Below are 15,529 nucleotides of genomic sequence, written 5' to 3'. Positions count from 1 at the left end.
TTCCTGTTACACCAAACCAAACCCTCTATCTCATCAATTACCTCCAGTTCTATAAACCTGGAATCGTCCGGCCGAGCAATAGAAAAGTAAAAAGATCTCCAATTTATTACAAAACAGCAGAGGATGAAACCGTGATTCCTCCACTTGAACTCGACCAAGCGGCCAGCCAAACAACCGTTAGATCTTAACTCGACCAAGTTAAACGGCCGTGATGAGGATCATACTGCAACTACCCCGCATCTCTCACCAACCCGCGCATTCCCGTCCCCTATTTAACTCTCCATCCCATACCTACCATCAGCAATTCACCATACCCAGTAACCCAACCCAAATCTACTTCAGTTTTAAGTGTCAGCTAGCGCCATTTCTGGTCCCCAGATCAAATCTCTCAGCTCAAACAGTACCACTAATTCTCTTCACCAATGGAGTTCCACCTAAACACCAATACCAACGGCTCAATGACCGACCTGTGCACGTCGAAGAAAGACGCCTTGAATTGGGGCAAGGCAGCAGAGGCCCTGAGCGGTAGCCACCTGGATGAGGTGAAACGCATGGTGGAGGAGTTCAGGGCTCCGTTGGTGAAGCTAGAGGGAGCAGATCTGAAGATATCTCAGGTGGCTGCTGTGGCCATGAAGGAGGTCGAGGCGGTCAAGGTGGAGCTGAATGAGTCAGCAAGAGAGCGAGTTAAGGCCAGTAGTGACTGGGTCATGGATAGCATGAACAAAGGTACTGACAGCTATGGTGTCACCACTGGTTTCGGTGCCACCTCCCACCGCCGCACCAAAGAGGGTGGAGCTCTCCAGAAGGAGCTGATCAGGTAAATTATACTATCATCTTAATTAATTTTTGCTTATTGGTTTAATTTTTGGGTCCTGCATTTCCAGTAGCAATAATATATTTTCTGAAAATAACAAGTGGTCCCTTGGTAATGCCAATTGTTCCTCTCTGAAAAAAAATTATAGTTTATTACATCTCTTACGAAATTAATTTAGGATTGTAAAGTATTGAATTTGCACTAATTTGTAAGTGTTGTAAGCAAAGAACTATTGCCATTTTAGAAGTCTCATATAAAATAATAGGATATTTGACAGACATAATCACCACTAATCTATCATAAATTAGACCTGCTGGCTCTCAGAATATTAAAATTCTGTAACTAATTATTTTTTGCCCAAATCTCTCTGTTTCAGATTCCTTAATGCCGGGATCTTCGGTGCTAACAAAGAATCAGGCTGCACACTGCCATCTTCGACCACCAGAGCAGCAATGCTTGTCCGCATCAACACACTGCTACAGGGCTACTCCGGCATCCGTTTCGAGATTCTAGAGGCCATCACCAGCCTTCTCAATTCCAACATCACCCCCTGCCTCCCTCTTCGTGGCACCATCACTGCCTCTGGTGACCTTGTTCCTCTCTCATACATCGCAGGCCTTATCACTGGCCGGCCCAACTCCAAGGCCATTGGTCCCGATGGTCAGGTCATGGATGCCACAGAGGCCTTCAAGCATGCCGGTATCACTACTGGCTTCTTCGAGCTTCAGCCAAAGGAGGGACTTGCGCTAGTTAACGGTACTGCCGTGGGGTCTGGATTGGCATCCATGGTATTGTATGAAGCCAATATCCTTTCAGTGCTTGCTGAAGTTATTTCAGCTGTGTTTTGTGAGGTTATGCAAGGAAAGCCAGAGTACACAGACCACCTCACCCACAAGCTAAAGCACCACCCCGGACAGATCGAGGCTGCTGCAATTATGGAGCATGTGCTCGATGGAAGCTCTTACATGAAGATGGCCAAAAAGGTGCACGAGCAAGATCCGTTGCAGAAACCCAAGCAGGACCGTTATGCCCTCCGTACTTCCCCTCAATGGCTCGGTCCTCAGATTGAGGTTATCCGTGCTGCCACAAAGTCAATCGAGAGGGAGATCAATTCAGTTAACGACAATCCTCTGATCGATGTTTCTAGAAACAAGGCGCTTCATGGTGGCAATTTCCAGGGAACACCCATTGGTGTCTCCATGGACAACACAAGATTAGCAATTGCCGCAATTGGTAAACTCTTGTTTGCTCAGTTCTCTGAGCTTGTCAATGATTTCTACAACAACGGATTACCATCCAATCTGTCTGGTGGCCGCAACCCAAGCCTGGACTATGGGTTCAAGGGGGCTGAGATCGCAATGGCCTCCTACTGCTCTGAGCTCCAGTTCCTTGGAAACCCAGTGACAAACCATGTGCAAAGTGCAGAGCAGCACAACCAGGATGTGAACTCACTTGGTCTCATCTCTTCCCGTAAGACAGCTGAGGCAGTGGAGATACTAAAACTCATGTCGTCGACATTCATGGTTGCTCTGTGCCAAGCTATTGATCTCAGGCATCTGGAGGAGAATTTAAAGGCTACTGTGAAGAACACTGTGACCCAAGTGGCTAAGAAGGTGTTATCTTTGGGTGTCAATGGAGAACTCCACCCCTCTAGATTTTGCGAGAAGGACCTGATCAAGGTCATTGATCGCGAGTATGTGTTCGCATACGCAGATGACGCGTGTAGTGCAACCTACCCACTAATGCAAAAGTTGAGACAAGTTCTCGTTGATCATGCTCTGAGCAATGGCAACAAAGAGCTTGATGCAAACACTTCCATCTTCCAAAAGATCAATTCTTTTGAGGAGGAGCTCAAAATTCATTTACCAAAGGATGTTGAGGCCACAAGAGTAGCATTCGACAAGGGCACTTTGGCAATCCCCAACCGGATTAAGGAGTGCAGATCCTATCCACTGTACAGATTTGTGAGGGAAGAATTAGGCTCGGGGTATCTTTCCGGAGAGAATGTCGTGTCACCGGGAGAGGAATGCAACAAGGTGTTTAATGCAATTTGCGACGGCAAGGTGGTTGACCCACTGCTAGAGTGCTTGAAGGAGTGGAATGGTGAACCTCTGCCAATATGCTAGGAAAACTTACCTTTTGTTATCTGCAATATTCCTGTTCTTTTTTACTTTTCTTTTTTGACAATTTCTTTGTAAGCAATCTCTCTGAGGATCCAAAAATAGTGATTTTTTTTAATCTATCTTTATAAGTAATAAAAAAAAATTAAAAAATTTGGTCTTCAAGCACATCTTAATATTGAGATTATGTGAGCAGTTCGGATTGATTATTTGTTGAAAACGGAGATAAGAATACTAGATATGATTGCAACGCGAAAACAATTGAGTATTTTAACCCAACTCGTATTTCATTACGATACAATATTATTGTCTAATAATAGTTAAATAAATTTAGTAATCAAAAGGATTGATATTAAATAAAAATTTCATATTATCTCCACTTACTATATAGAGAAGTGAATTAACAAGAATAAAATAAGATCTAAAGTTAAAATTTTAGTGTATTGACTTGATCTACAGAGTTGCTTAAATTTTACTCTACAGATATGTTTTGTTAACTTTATTTCACAATAAATTAACATCTTAAACTACTTCTATATATCTAATACCTAAGATACCTTAAATGATTTGAATGAGGATCAACTATGGGTAGGCATATCGACACTACACACGTTTATATTAACACAACAATTTTACAAAAATTTAATGTATGGACAATTTTAACTCTCATTAAATGTTTCTCTAACTACCATTTTTTTCATAATGTAATTAATATAGTGATCATTAAATTATTTGGTTTTCATAATTACTAGATTTTTTTTCTCTTTTTTTTTATTTTGCATTCATGTAAAATCAAAAGCTACATAAATTTGTTGATCTTTCCTTTTTCTCATGACTCATAGTACGTATTTAACTTTTTTTGTAAATTTATTTTTTATATATTAAGATACACTTGCTTTAATATATGATATATTCCAACTCAAATATTTTTTTAATTTTTTATATTTTCTTCTTCTTTATTTTGATACTTATAATCTATTAGTCTATTTTAATTAAAATTGTTAGCATTTTTTTTATTGATGTTTTGTAATTAATTTATATTTGTTAATTTAATAGATCTGTCAATCCCCTAACTTATCAGAAGAAAACCTTTAAAATCAAGTTTTGAATTATGCAAATGAAAGCAATCAACATCTTAATTTGAAGTTTCAAAATCGTGATGATATACTTATTGTTGTTCATAATTTATATGGTGCTAAAGGCTATGTATGCTAACAATTTGCGGATTGCAACCAAATAAATTTGTTAGTTTGTAGTCTTTTGCTGTACTTTTAATTTATTATTTTAATTATAAGTTGAATGTCAAATTATTCATGATGATTTGCATTCAATATGTTTTTCTTATATATTGTGTAAAAAAAGAAGATAAAATGTTAATAGACAATTTTTTTATAGTAGATTGTTAAATATTTTTTTTTGTGAAGTCGTATAAAATAAATCGATATATACAATGTTGATAAATTTTAATAATATAATAAAATAAATTCACTTTTGTAATTTTCTCAAAATATCTTAAACATTTGATTAAAATAAATAATGAATACTTATTATATGATAACATAAAGTTTATAAACATATTTTATTGTAACTTTTAAGAACATATTTTAAAATAATATATGATAAAAAAACATATTTTTTATAAAGTAACATACTTTATAAAACATAACTTTTAAGGAAAAACAATTATGTGCTAATATATGAGAGAGAATTGGTTTTTAAAGGAAACACTTAATGAAGGGTAAAATTATCTATATAGTAAAATATTTTGATGATGTTGTGTCAATATAAAATTAAGTTGTTTTAATATCATCACCCATCAACTATCTATTTGGCGAATGAAGTAAAGAAAATATGAAAATGGTGACTAAGTTATTTATTTCTGTTCTTAATCTGTTGATATTAATTTAATGACGAAGTCTGATAAAATAAATTGGTAAAATAATATAAGAATAAATAATACACTATAAAAAGAAAAATTAATTCCCCGAGCATTCTATTAGATGGTAGCTAAAAATGATTCGTGTAGATCAACACGAGTGATGGATCCGGCCTTAATTTAACATATCCCAAATTTGTCATCACTAAATTTTAATTAATTTGTTTTAAAAAAGTTTCTCAATTCGTCTAGAAAAGCAGAAAAGGGGATTCTCTAAAGTAACACAAATTTTGAGTTTCAATACGGACGATCAAATTTCGTACCATTCTTTTAATGGTCGTGCAAATTTGATTGGACGGTCAGGATCTAATATTAAATTTTGAGTTACTTATGATCCGTATACACAGAAAAGGGAGTTCTTAGCAGGCTGACCAACCAACCTTCGCCGAAGTACGGTACCTCATTTCATCAAACTAATTGAACAATCCAAGGTAAATATATAATTGGGGGACTTGGCCACAATCAGTTACCAAACAGGACTATGGGGTTTGGCAATTTAAATTAGAATATATTATTCATCACAGGACGTAGTCAGTCTCAGGTCTCACCTTATCCCGTTGTTTCATCTTGACCCACCATCCCTCGAAGATTTACCCACATGCTTACTCTCGCACCAAACCAACCCTTGCTCTCGCATCAATTACCTCCAGTTCTAACAATCTGGAGTCCTCCTCTCCAAGGAAACGCGGCCTTACTACGTTGAGGCAAAAGAATCTCCAGTTCTTTAACAAACAGCAGAGGAGAAACCATGATTCCTCCACTCAAACAAGACCAAGTGGCCAGTCAAAGAACCATTAGATCTTTTGAATTGTAAATGGCCGTGATACAGTATCATGCTGCAACTACCCCGCTTCTCTCACCAACCCGCGCATTTCCATCCCCTATTTAACTCTCCATCCCATACCAACCATCAGCAATTCACCATACCCAGTAACCCAACCCAAATCTACTTCAGTTTTAAGTGTCAGCTAGCGCCATTTCTGGTCCCCAGATCAAATCTCTCAGCTCAAACAGTACCACTAATTCTCTTCACCAATGGAGTTCCACCTAAACGGCAATACCAACGGCTCAATGACCGACCTGTGCACGTCGAAGAAAGATGCCTTGAATTGGGGCAAGGCAGCAGAGGCCCTGAGCGGTAGCCACCTGGATGAGGTGAAACGCATGGTGGAGGAGTTCAGGGCTCCGTTGGTGAAGCTAGAGGGAGCGGATCTGAAGATATCTCAGGTGGCTGCTGTGGCAATGAAGGAGGTCGAGGCGGTCAAGGTGGAGCTGAATGAGTCAGCAAGAGAGCGAGTTAAGGCCAGTAGTGACTGGGTCATGGATAGCATGAACAAAGGTACTGACAGCTATGGTGTCACCACTGGTTTCGGTGCCACCTCCCACCGCCGCACCAAAGAGGGTGGAGCTCTCCAGAAGGAGCTGATCAGGTAAATGATACTATCATCTTAATTAATTTTTGCTTATTGGTTTAATTTTTGGGTCCTGCATTTCCAGTAGCAATAATATATTTTCTGAAAATAACAAGTGGTCCCTTGGTAATGCCAATTGTTCCTCTCTGAAAAAAAATTATAGTTTATTACATCTCTTACGAAATTAATTTAGGATTGTAAAGTATTGAATTTGCACTAATTTGTAAGTGTTGTAAGCAAAGAACTATTGCCATTTTAGAAGTCTCATATAAAATAATAGGATATTTGACAGACATAATCACCACTAATCTATCATAAATTAGACCTGCTGGCTCTCAGAATATTAAAATTCTGTAACTAATTATTTTTTGCCCAAATCTCTCTGTTTCAGATTCCTTAATGCCGGGATCTTCGGTGCTAACAAAGAATCAGGCTGCACACTGCCATCTTCGACCACCAGAGCAGCAATGCTTGTCCGCATCAACACACTGCTACAGGGCTACTCCGGCATCCGTTTCGAGATTCTAGAGGCCATCACCAGCCTTCTCAATTCCAACATCACCCCCTGCCTCCCTCTTCGTGGCACCATCACTGCCTCTGGTGACCTTGTTCCTCTCTCATACATCGCAGGCCTTATCACTGGCCGGCCCAACTCCAAGGCCATTGGTCCCGACGGTCAGGTCATGGATGCCACAGAGGCCTTCAAGCATGCCGGTATCACAACCGGCTTCTTCGAACTTCAGCCAAAGGAGGGACTTGCGCTAGTCAACGGTACTGCTGTGGGGTCTGGATTGGCATCCATGGTACTCTATGAAGCCAACATCCTTTCAGTGCTTGCTGAAGTTATTTCAGCTGTGTTTTGTGAGGTTATGCAAGGAAAGCCAGAGTACACAGATCACCTCACCCACAAGCTAAAGCACCACCCCGGACAGATCGAGGCTGCTGCAATTATGGAGCATGTGCTCGACGGAAGCTCTTACATGAAGATGGCCAAAGAGCTGCATGAGCAAGATCCGTTGCAGAAACCCAAGCAGGACCGTTATGCCCTCCGTACTTCCCCGCAATGGCTCGGTCCCCAAATTGAGGTGATCCGTGCTGCCACAAAGTCGATCGAGAGGGAGATCAATTCAGTTAATGACAATCCTCTGATTGATGTTTCAAGAAACAAGGCGCTTCATGGAGGCAATTTCCAAGGAACACCCATCGGTGTCTCCATGGACAACACAAGATTGGCAATTGCTGCAATTGGTAAGCTCATGTTCGCTCAGTTCTCTGAGCTTGTCAATGATTTCTACAACAACGGATTGCCATCCAATCTGTCTGGTGGCCGCAACCCAAGCCTGGACTATGGGTTTAAGGGGGCTGAGATCGCAATGGCCTCCTACTGCTCTGAGCTCCAGTTCCTTGGTAACCCAGTGACAAACCATGTGCAAAGTGCAGAGCAGCATAACCAGGATGTGAATTCACTAGGTCTCATCTCTTCCCGTAAGACAGCAGAGGCGGTGGAGATACTAAAACTAATGTCGTCCACATTCATGGTAGCTCTGTGCCAAGCTATTGATCTCAGGCATCTGGAGGAGAATCTAAAGGCTACTGTGAAGAATACCGTGACCCAAGTGGCTAAGAAGGTGTTGTCTTTGGGTGTCAATGGAGAACTCCACCCTTCTAGATTTTGCGAGAAGGACCTGATCAAGGTCATTGATCGCGAGTATGTGTTCGCATACGCAGATGATGCATGCAGCGCGACCTACCCGCTAATGCAAAAGTTGAGACAAGTTCTCGTTGATCATGCTCTCAGTAATGGTAACAAAGAGCTCGATGCAAACACTTCCATCTTCCAAAAGATTAGTTCTTTTGAGGAGGAGCTGAAAATTCATCTACCAAAGGATGTTGAGGCCACTAGAGTAGCATTCGACAAGGGCACTTTGGCAATCCCCAACCGGATTAAGGAGTGCAGATCGTATCCACTATACAGATTTGTAAGAGAAGAATTAGGCTCGGGGTACCTTTCTGGAGAGAATGTTGTGTCGCCGGGAGAGGAATGCAACAAGGTGTTTAATGCGATTTGTGACGGTAAGGTGATCGACCCACTGCTAGAGTGCTTGAAGGAGTGGAATGGTGAACCTCTGCCAATATGCTAGGAAAATTGCCTTTTGTTATCTGCAATGTACATTTTTTTTGCTTGAAATTTCTTTGTAAGCAACCTTCAAATGTTATTGAAGGTTAGGTGTGTTCCTAGTATTCATTCGGTTGTGTTTGTTTTGTTGATCTTTATAAACGAAATAAGAAATTCTTTACTATTTTTTATCTTTGTTTCAAATTGTAATTTCGCCGTTAGTACACATTACTTTAACTTGGAGGATACAGATGGAGATTGCCATAATACTTCATACTATAATAGTAGTATTACCTAAATCCATTGTGGAAGTATGCTAAGTTTTTTTTTAGTTTCAAGGCATTTGGAACATTTTGAGAGCCTGACTAATATTTTCTGAAGTAGGTCTGTAGAGAGTCGAGCATTTCCAAGTTCTCAGATTTTCTTACAGGTCCTTTTACAGTGAAATATAATCTTTCTGACTTTTGAATTGCGGTACCACATGAAGGGGGAAAAAAGTTACTCATATGTATTGGGCTTCTTTCTAGTTCAAAACAAAAAACAGAGCAAGGACCATGCAAGCTTTCACAGATTTCTTTCTATATCCATAATCTACCTTTTTAGAAGTAAACAGCAATAAATAGGCCCAGTTTTATTCCAGATGTCCAGAAAACAGAGTAATAAAAGCTCAAAAGCGAAAAGGAAAACCATGTGTTGCTCTGTTATAAAATCACTTGCTACTGATCTTTATAAGGCACTGTATCAGTGCCCTAGTGCTTTCATGGAAATCGTGACATTGTTGACACTGGTAAAATAATTCATATTGTTTTGAGTACTGGTACCAGTCTCTGTTTTGAGTACTGTTCTGTCAGAATCAGCTTACAGGGACGTAGTTGCAAGAAAAATATAAATCAGGGTAAAACCTGTTAAATATTCATGATGGTAGAATTCCCTTCTTTTTCTCCAGTGTTCCCCAAGACCCCAACCATGTAGTTGTCTTCCTCTCGGTGTCTTGTTATCTTATGAGAATTTCTTCTTTCATAGAGAAATAAAGTAGAAAGACAATGAGTAAATCTTATAATATGCATTATATAGGATAGAATATAACAAAACTTGTTTATTTGATAAGAGTTTAATTCGGATTTTATTCTCTCGGAAATTAATAGGTAAATTTGGATATATAAAAAGGAGAGGACCAAAAATCCCACGCCATAATCATTTTCTTACAATAGCTGATTACTTTTCTCGTTTCACACATTAATTTCATACAAATTAGATCCAAATTTAACTTTGAGGAGAAATCACTTTGACAATAGTTATTTCTTAACAATTATTGTTCAAATTAATTTAAATAAAATTGCAAATATAAAAAGCAAACTTATAGATAAGATACTGGACAAATTAGATAGTCTAATAAATTAAATTTAATGCATGATGCATCACGAACTATTAATTTCATACCGTCGAAATTTCAAATTTCATCATTTTTGTAAACATTATATGTAAATCATATAAAATCATGCCTATAATATTAGATTTCAAATTTAAGTTTTATTTTTAAAGATTGTCAAAATTCTATGAATAAAAAGATATTGGCAGAAGTTTCGGATTCGTTTTACCTTCTATCGGCACTCGGTGTATAGGTTCAAAAGTTACCCGTTCTCAGTGTTTATCTGCACATGATAATAGGCAAGCCGTTACTACATTGGCTCAATCTTAATTAGGTTTCATGAAATAATTATTCTTTCATTTAATCAAGTGATAACCTTGAAAAAAGCTAGGTAAATCAATGGGAATTAACTACAAACAAAAACAGGGGTTTTTTAAGGTTAACCGGATACATTGCACTGTCAACTGTACAGCCGACTTTAACAGAAATATGCCCTTTCTTTACCATTTTGGATCTTTTTGTTTTTAGTCAACAGTTGGTGGAAATTTAAAGTTAATTTATGGTAACTGAAGTTTTTTCAGATCCACTGCATAATTCAAGGATTAATGGCCCAATTGGGCATAAGACGTATTCATATCACTTTGGATAATTGCTCATTTCATTCAGTTAAGCAAAAATACAAAATGTTGATTGTTTATTCAGTGAAAAAAAACACAGAAAAAAAGAAACAAAAATAATTATATTAATCCATGCTAGCCTGAGCAGATCTAAGAGGACCCACAAAATATCAATCTCCCTTCACATGTCACAGACCTTGAGGCATTATTTACCTTTGCCTTCCTTCCAGCTTGTCCTGATGTAGCACACCATTCTGGTAAAAAAACAATTGTAAAAATTCAGAGTCCAAACAACAATTTATTTCGATTTGTTGTGGGACTTAATATTGGGTTTTTTATACTCTTTGGTGGGTACCTAACTGGCCTGGTACTCTGGGTTTGCTCTATACATAAGAAATTATGAATGATCGGGTTCAAAACAAATTTAGGCTTTTGACAAAAAAGAAGTTTGGCCTTATCACATTATTTCTGAGTTGATTAGTGATATGACGCACAATTGATTCAATTGATGGTGAGCTGGATTGACAGAGAGCATGACAAAGGGGAATTGAAGTAAAATAGAGCTGAATTGAGGGTTGATTATGCTTCCATGAATATCTTGAGGTCACTTTACTAGGATCTGAACTGGTACTAGAAAATAATAGCTGGTAAGAAACCAACGTTAACCTAGCAAGTCAAAATTTCAGCCCACGCTAACTAGCAAGGCCCTAGAAAACTGTACAGGCTGGTTAAGGTACTTTCAATGAACAAAAGCTACAGTAGCAACAAATAATGAAATTACATCTCGACTAACCTTTATTCTGCAATTGAACCTTGGTTTACTCCAAATTCGACATTAATCCGTCCTCAATTCACCTGATGTTTCACCCAATCTCTCCTCAATGTGACCTCAGTAAAATCCAATTGCCGGGATAAATTAACCCAAATTGCGAAATTATGTTTGCCAGGATAAATCAACAGTGGAGTCAGCCATAAATAACACTGACCAACTCCATCAATCATCATCAGTGAAGCTCCCAATTGCTCGGCGCCTCAAAAGCATCAAATCAAGAAGCTGCCTTCTTGCATTATATATCGGATTGGGCTCTATTAGCCGACCTTTTTCATAGGCCTCACGCAAAAACACAGTGTGGCGGTAACCTTTAGTAGAGAGGTAGAAAATACCTGGATGGTCTAGAAAAAGGTCTCTTATATTAAGCTCTATGCCAAACCACCTCCTAAATTGGCTGATCTTCTCCACCTCCACCATTTTCTCTACTGTCAGACTCATGAACTCGTGAATTATACCAACTGCTCTCTTCTCCATCATAATTCGACATTTTTTGCTAGCACTGCTAGTGGGACAGTGATCATATGGACCTGTATAAGGTAGAAGTTGCCATGCCTTGATTCTCGCACGGTAATCCTTGCGGAGACGCATTCCTGGCGGAAACTCGAGTTTGAACTCAAAGGTAACATCTTTTTGTTGCGACCTCCTCCAGGATTCAATGGCAGGTGTGAAATTCTTTGAGCTGGTATCTACGAGCTCGACTATGTGAGTATTGCGTTCGCTCGGATTGTCACTGAGAGAGAAAATAGAAGGGTTTTGCTGTATAACAGATTGCTCAAAATCGTCTGGTAAGCCGAGCTCACGCCAGACTCGAAAGACAGCTCGAAGCGGTAGGCGGTGGGATTGAGACATAGCAAGAAGCCTGTGGAGGCGACACGTGGCGATCTCCGATTCTTTAGAGGCAGCGTCGGACTCGGCGGAGAGAATGGATTGAGCGGCTGGTGTGAGTGTGACAGTGAGGGGCTTGTAAGGGGCAATGGTGAAGAGGTGGGGAAAGGCGCGGAGGAAATGGAGAGGACCGCGGTTGAGGTGGAAGCGCTGGGAGAGATAAGGGGAGAGGAAAGAGAGGGGAAGGGTGTTGTCGGGACTGGAGAGGATGAGGTCGATAATGGGAAGGGCCTTGAGGTAGTGCTTGCAGGAATCCATAAGCTTTTCGAATGTGTGATCCCGATAGCGTGCCGCCACATACTGGGCGGAGGTGGTTTTTCTCCGGCAGAGGAGGAGGAGGAGATACAATGGAAGCGGCCGCCGCGGCGGTGGAAGCATTTGGTGGCAGTTGTAAACAAGCAGCGATGCACACTTTCAAATTCGCACTGCGGGCCTGCGGCACGAATTCATATCACCTAAAAAAGTAAACAGAATATTTCTTTTTCGATCTAGACCGTCCAATCAGAAAACGCACGACTATTAAAACATCCCAGTGCGTTCCACCTCGGACCGGATTGGACCGGATTCCGATCGGACGGCCAAAATCCAAACAGAAATATTCTGTTACCTGAGGCTCAAGGCTCAGGCTCCACAAAAATTATACCTCCGGGCCCAAAATTGTATCCTATGGGCCCTTAACAAATTGATAGAATTTTAAGTTTGTTTAGTGTCGTTTAATGGTTTGGCGATTTCCAAAAAAAGCATGATTTGGGCTCCTTCAGTTACGGACCTACCGTTGACCCGCTAATGATTTATGGGTTCATGGGTTGTGCTTTCTACCTGGTACTGGTAGTACCCACCTAAGCCTATGTTTAATCTAATGAATAAAGTTTTTCATTGCTACGTCATGCAATGGTGAAATTTTACCACTGTCGACTCAGAATCCGATCCATTTTCACTTTTCACCCCTTAATGACAAAAACAAAACTTGGAAACCCAAGAAATGAAATGATATCTATTGGCTATTGCAAAAAAGATGCCGAGTAAGTACGAACCCAATTAATTCCAGCCTGTGATTTTTGTTTGCATGACATAATGATAAAACAAATTATTGTACGGGTCATTTGCAACAGGAGGAACTTTACCCAAGTCAACTAGAATTCTTTCAAAAAAATGAAGAGTCCGCAAATGGCGCTTTAATTAAATGTTTTTAGCTAGTTGATAACATAATATATTTTATCGCCCCCTCATTGGTCTATGGCTAAGCTAGTATAAGTGGCGCCTTTGGTTGGTGTTATCTGATACGACACTATGACTTTGGTGCGTCAAATATGTACAAATTTTGATATGGATCGAACAACTTCCATGTCCATCAAACTGTCTTCACCTCAAGAGGAAGTCTGTATTTTTTTTTAATTTCCCGTTCTCTCTTATTTACTTGTCAGTGATGCACTTTTATTGTTATGACCTTCCATGCAAATTATTTAATCTTTTTCATTTATTAAAGGTTCTCGGTACATTATATTATATTTTAAATGTTATTCTCGAAAATTGAACATGCATTCTTTTGATACCACTGCACTAAATCCGCGGCTCAATATTTAATTGCTTTTTCTTTGCAATATTTATTCAATTTGCAGCAACGAAAAAAATTTAATAGCTTATAGTAGAATGGCACAATGGTCACACGATTTTTGATATTCTAATACAAAACACGTCATAAAATTAATTAACAATTATTAATAATAACTTTTTAAAAGAATTTAATATTTGTCTAGAACTTAAATTTAAAAAAAAAAAACATTATTTGGACCGAATACATTGGATTTTCTATTATTTTTAGAAATAACTTTAAATATTACCCTTCTACTCAATTATTGACCGAGTAACTTTTTTAAACGTAGACTAATGGTAGCGACGTTCAATTTACGCATTTACAAATTACTAGACGCAAGCAAAAGCAATAACCGAACCTACAGGCTACGGTCTACAGATAATTAAAATAAAGAGAGAAGATTGCAGAATACAAGGAAACTGTGAGAGAGAGAGAGAGAGAGAGAGTGTAAGAAAGAGCTGGAATCCAGATCACATCAGGAGGGTCCGGATCTGTGTGGGGCCACTTGAAATCTCCTATTGTCATCCCCACTTGACCCCTGTTTTCTGTACTTAATTATTAATTAATCACGCTTCGAAGACTGTTGATGACCTTAGTGTTTTGTGGAAATAAATCTCACCATCTATTTTGTGGAATCTACGAAGCTTAAAGCAATTATTTTCTTTGCACGAATCTCAAAATAAATAAAAGGGCAGATGTGGAATTGCAGGGTCCCTGCGATCCCAAAGAATCACAGCAGATTTATTTCCGTGTTTTGTGCTTCCAAAAGTTATTTGGTTCTGGCACACGCCTAATTTTATTATTTAATTTGAACGCCCGTCAAGACAATAATTCTCATTTCTCAGACAACCAAACAGAGACTTAAAAAAATAATTAAGCTCTTTTGCTTGTAGAGGTAAATATACCATTGTAGCGTGCATCCGTGATTTTTGGCATGAATACCGAGTTTCTACTCACTCTTTAGATGATCTAATTCTTATCCAAACAACGATAGTTGTCATATTTAATACCAGTGTTGTAAATAACGGTATGCACTAGTTGGACGAATATGGTAGTGTCAGATTATTATTTGAGAATTATTGAGAATAATCGGACATAATCATAAATAATCAGCCGATTATTTGAGAAAATCCATCACGGTTTGATCACCGCCAACGTCTAATCAAAAGATTAATCAGTCTAAACGAATATTTTTTACAACACTGTTTAATACATATCTCCTCTCAAACAAGTCGGATTGGGTTGATCCATGACCCATCCGGAACATATCGGATCTGACCTGCTTAAAAAAACAATAAATTTGTATTTAACCTATCCACGATTTATTCACATTCCTAATATAATATCAGGTGATATCATCCAATTCAACGGATTTAAGGGTAATGGGGTGTTCCCAATTCCCAAATAAGGGAATTTAGAGCGGTACCTTCTCTGACAAGTGGTACATGGATAATATGGTCCCTGCGAACAACGAGGGGCCACTAATACTATCCATCTTCTTATTTCTCTAATATATTCCAGATTGGTGTAATTGAACCAATTTCTCTCCTCTTCTTTCATGCAAATGAAATAAATGATGTAACCAATTTTAGGATCCTCCTGGACAACAGAACCCTGATTCTTTTAATGAAAATATATCAAAGCAAACGCGCCTCATTAAACAGATACATCTTTTCTTGCCTTTTCTATTTGATCAAATTTACGGTTGAAGGGCGGAGCCATGCAAATAGTTATGAATATTTTTTTTATATAAACAGTAATGAGTATTAGTTTTTTAATCTAAGCTCTATAATAGTTTGGGCCATCTAATTATGTCATAGAAGAATTATTTTTA

At 38.7% G+C, this 15,529-nt stretch overlaps 3 protein-coding genes across 4 annotated transcripts; 2 read left to right on the top strand and 1 right to left on the bottom strand.

The window, feature by feature from the left end:
- The first annotated feature begins 304 nt into the window (after positions 1-304).
- Positions 305-2,969, top strand: LOC144547092 (phenylalanine ammonia-lyase 2-like). Its single transcript, XM_078295699.1, has 2 exons — positions 305-817; positions 1,191-2,969. The coding sequence occupies exons 1-2, from the start codon at positions 423-425 to the stop codon at positions 2,938-2,940; spliced, it is 2,145 nt and encodes a 714-aa protein (XP_078151825.1). The 5' UTR covers positions 305-422; the 3' UTR covers positions 2,941-2,969.
- A 2,765-nt stretch (positions 2,970-5,734) lies between these two features.
- On the top strand, positions 5,735-8,586 carry LOC144547081 (phenylalanine ammonia-lyase 2-like). The gene is made up of 2 exons (XM_078295689.1): positions 5,735-6,300; positions 6,674-8,586. The coding sequence occupies exons 1-2, from the start codon at positions 5,906-5,908 to the stop codon at positions 8,421-8,423; spliced, it is 2,145 nt and encodes a 714-aa protein (XP_078151815.1). The 5' UTR covers positions 5,735-5,905; the 3' UTR covers positions 8,424-8,586.
- Positions 8,587-10,340: 1,754 nt separating this feature from the next.
- Positions 10,341-12,519, bottom strand: LOC144547066 (Ubiquitin carboxyl-terminal hydrolase family protein). Of its 2 annotated transcripts, none has more exons than XM_078295679.1 (2): positions 11,178-12,519; positions 10,341-10,638 (listed from the first exon to the last, which is right to left on the bottom strand). In XM_078295679.1, exon 1 carries the CDS (start codon positions 12,477-12,479, stop codon positions 11,379-11,381), a length of 1,101 nt encoding a protein of 366 aa, XP_078151805.1. In that variant the 5' UTR covers positions 12,480-12,519; the 3' UTR covers positions 10,341-10,638; positions 11,178-11,378. The 2 variants fall into 2 exon arrangements, with proteins under 2 accessions (XP_078151805.1, XP_078151807.1); XM_078295681.1 differs by having other exon boundaries at positions 11,219-12,519.
- Between the last annotated feature and the right edge of the window lie 3,010 nt (positions 12,520-15,529).

This window comes from Carex rostrata, chromosome 2, assembly GCF_964058835.1.
Source record: "Carex rostrata chromosome 2, lpCarRost1.2, whole genome shotgun sequence".
NCBI classification, from domain to species: Eukaryota; Viridiplantae; Streptophyta; class Magnoliopsida; order Poales; family Cyperaceae; genus Carex; species Carex rostrata.
The sequence above is the reverse complement of the archived record's forward strand: the minus strand, read 5'-3'. Positions and strand labels throughout refer to the sequence as shown.

What these genes read in the sequence shown, in the direction of transcription:
- LOC144547092 (XM_078295699.1), top strand. Translation starts at nt 423, where the DNA reads ATGGAGTTCCACCTAAACACCAATACCAACGGCTCAATGACCGACCTG. An exon ending in CTCCAGAAGGAGCTGATCAG is followed by an intron (nt 818 to 1,190) that starts GTAAATTATACT and finishes TCTCTGTTTCAG; the next exon opens with ATTCCTTAATGCCGGGATCT.
- LOC144547081 (XM_078295689.1), top strand. Translation starts at nt 5,906, where the DNA reads ATGGAGTTCCACCTAAACGGCAATACCAACGGCTCAATGACCGACCTG. An exon ending in CTCCAGAAGGAGCTGATCAG is followed by an intron (nt 6,301 to 6,673) that starts GTAAATGATACT and finishes TCTCTGTTTCAG; the next exon opens with ATTCCTTAATGCCGGGATCT.
- LOC144547066 (XM_078295679.1), bottom strand. Translation starts at nt 12,479, where the DNA reads ATGCTTCCACCGCCGCGGCGGCCGCTTCCATTGTATCTCCTCCTCCTC.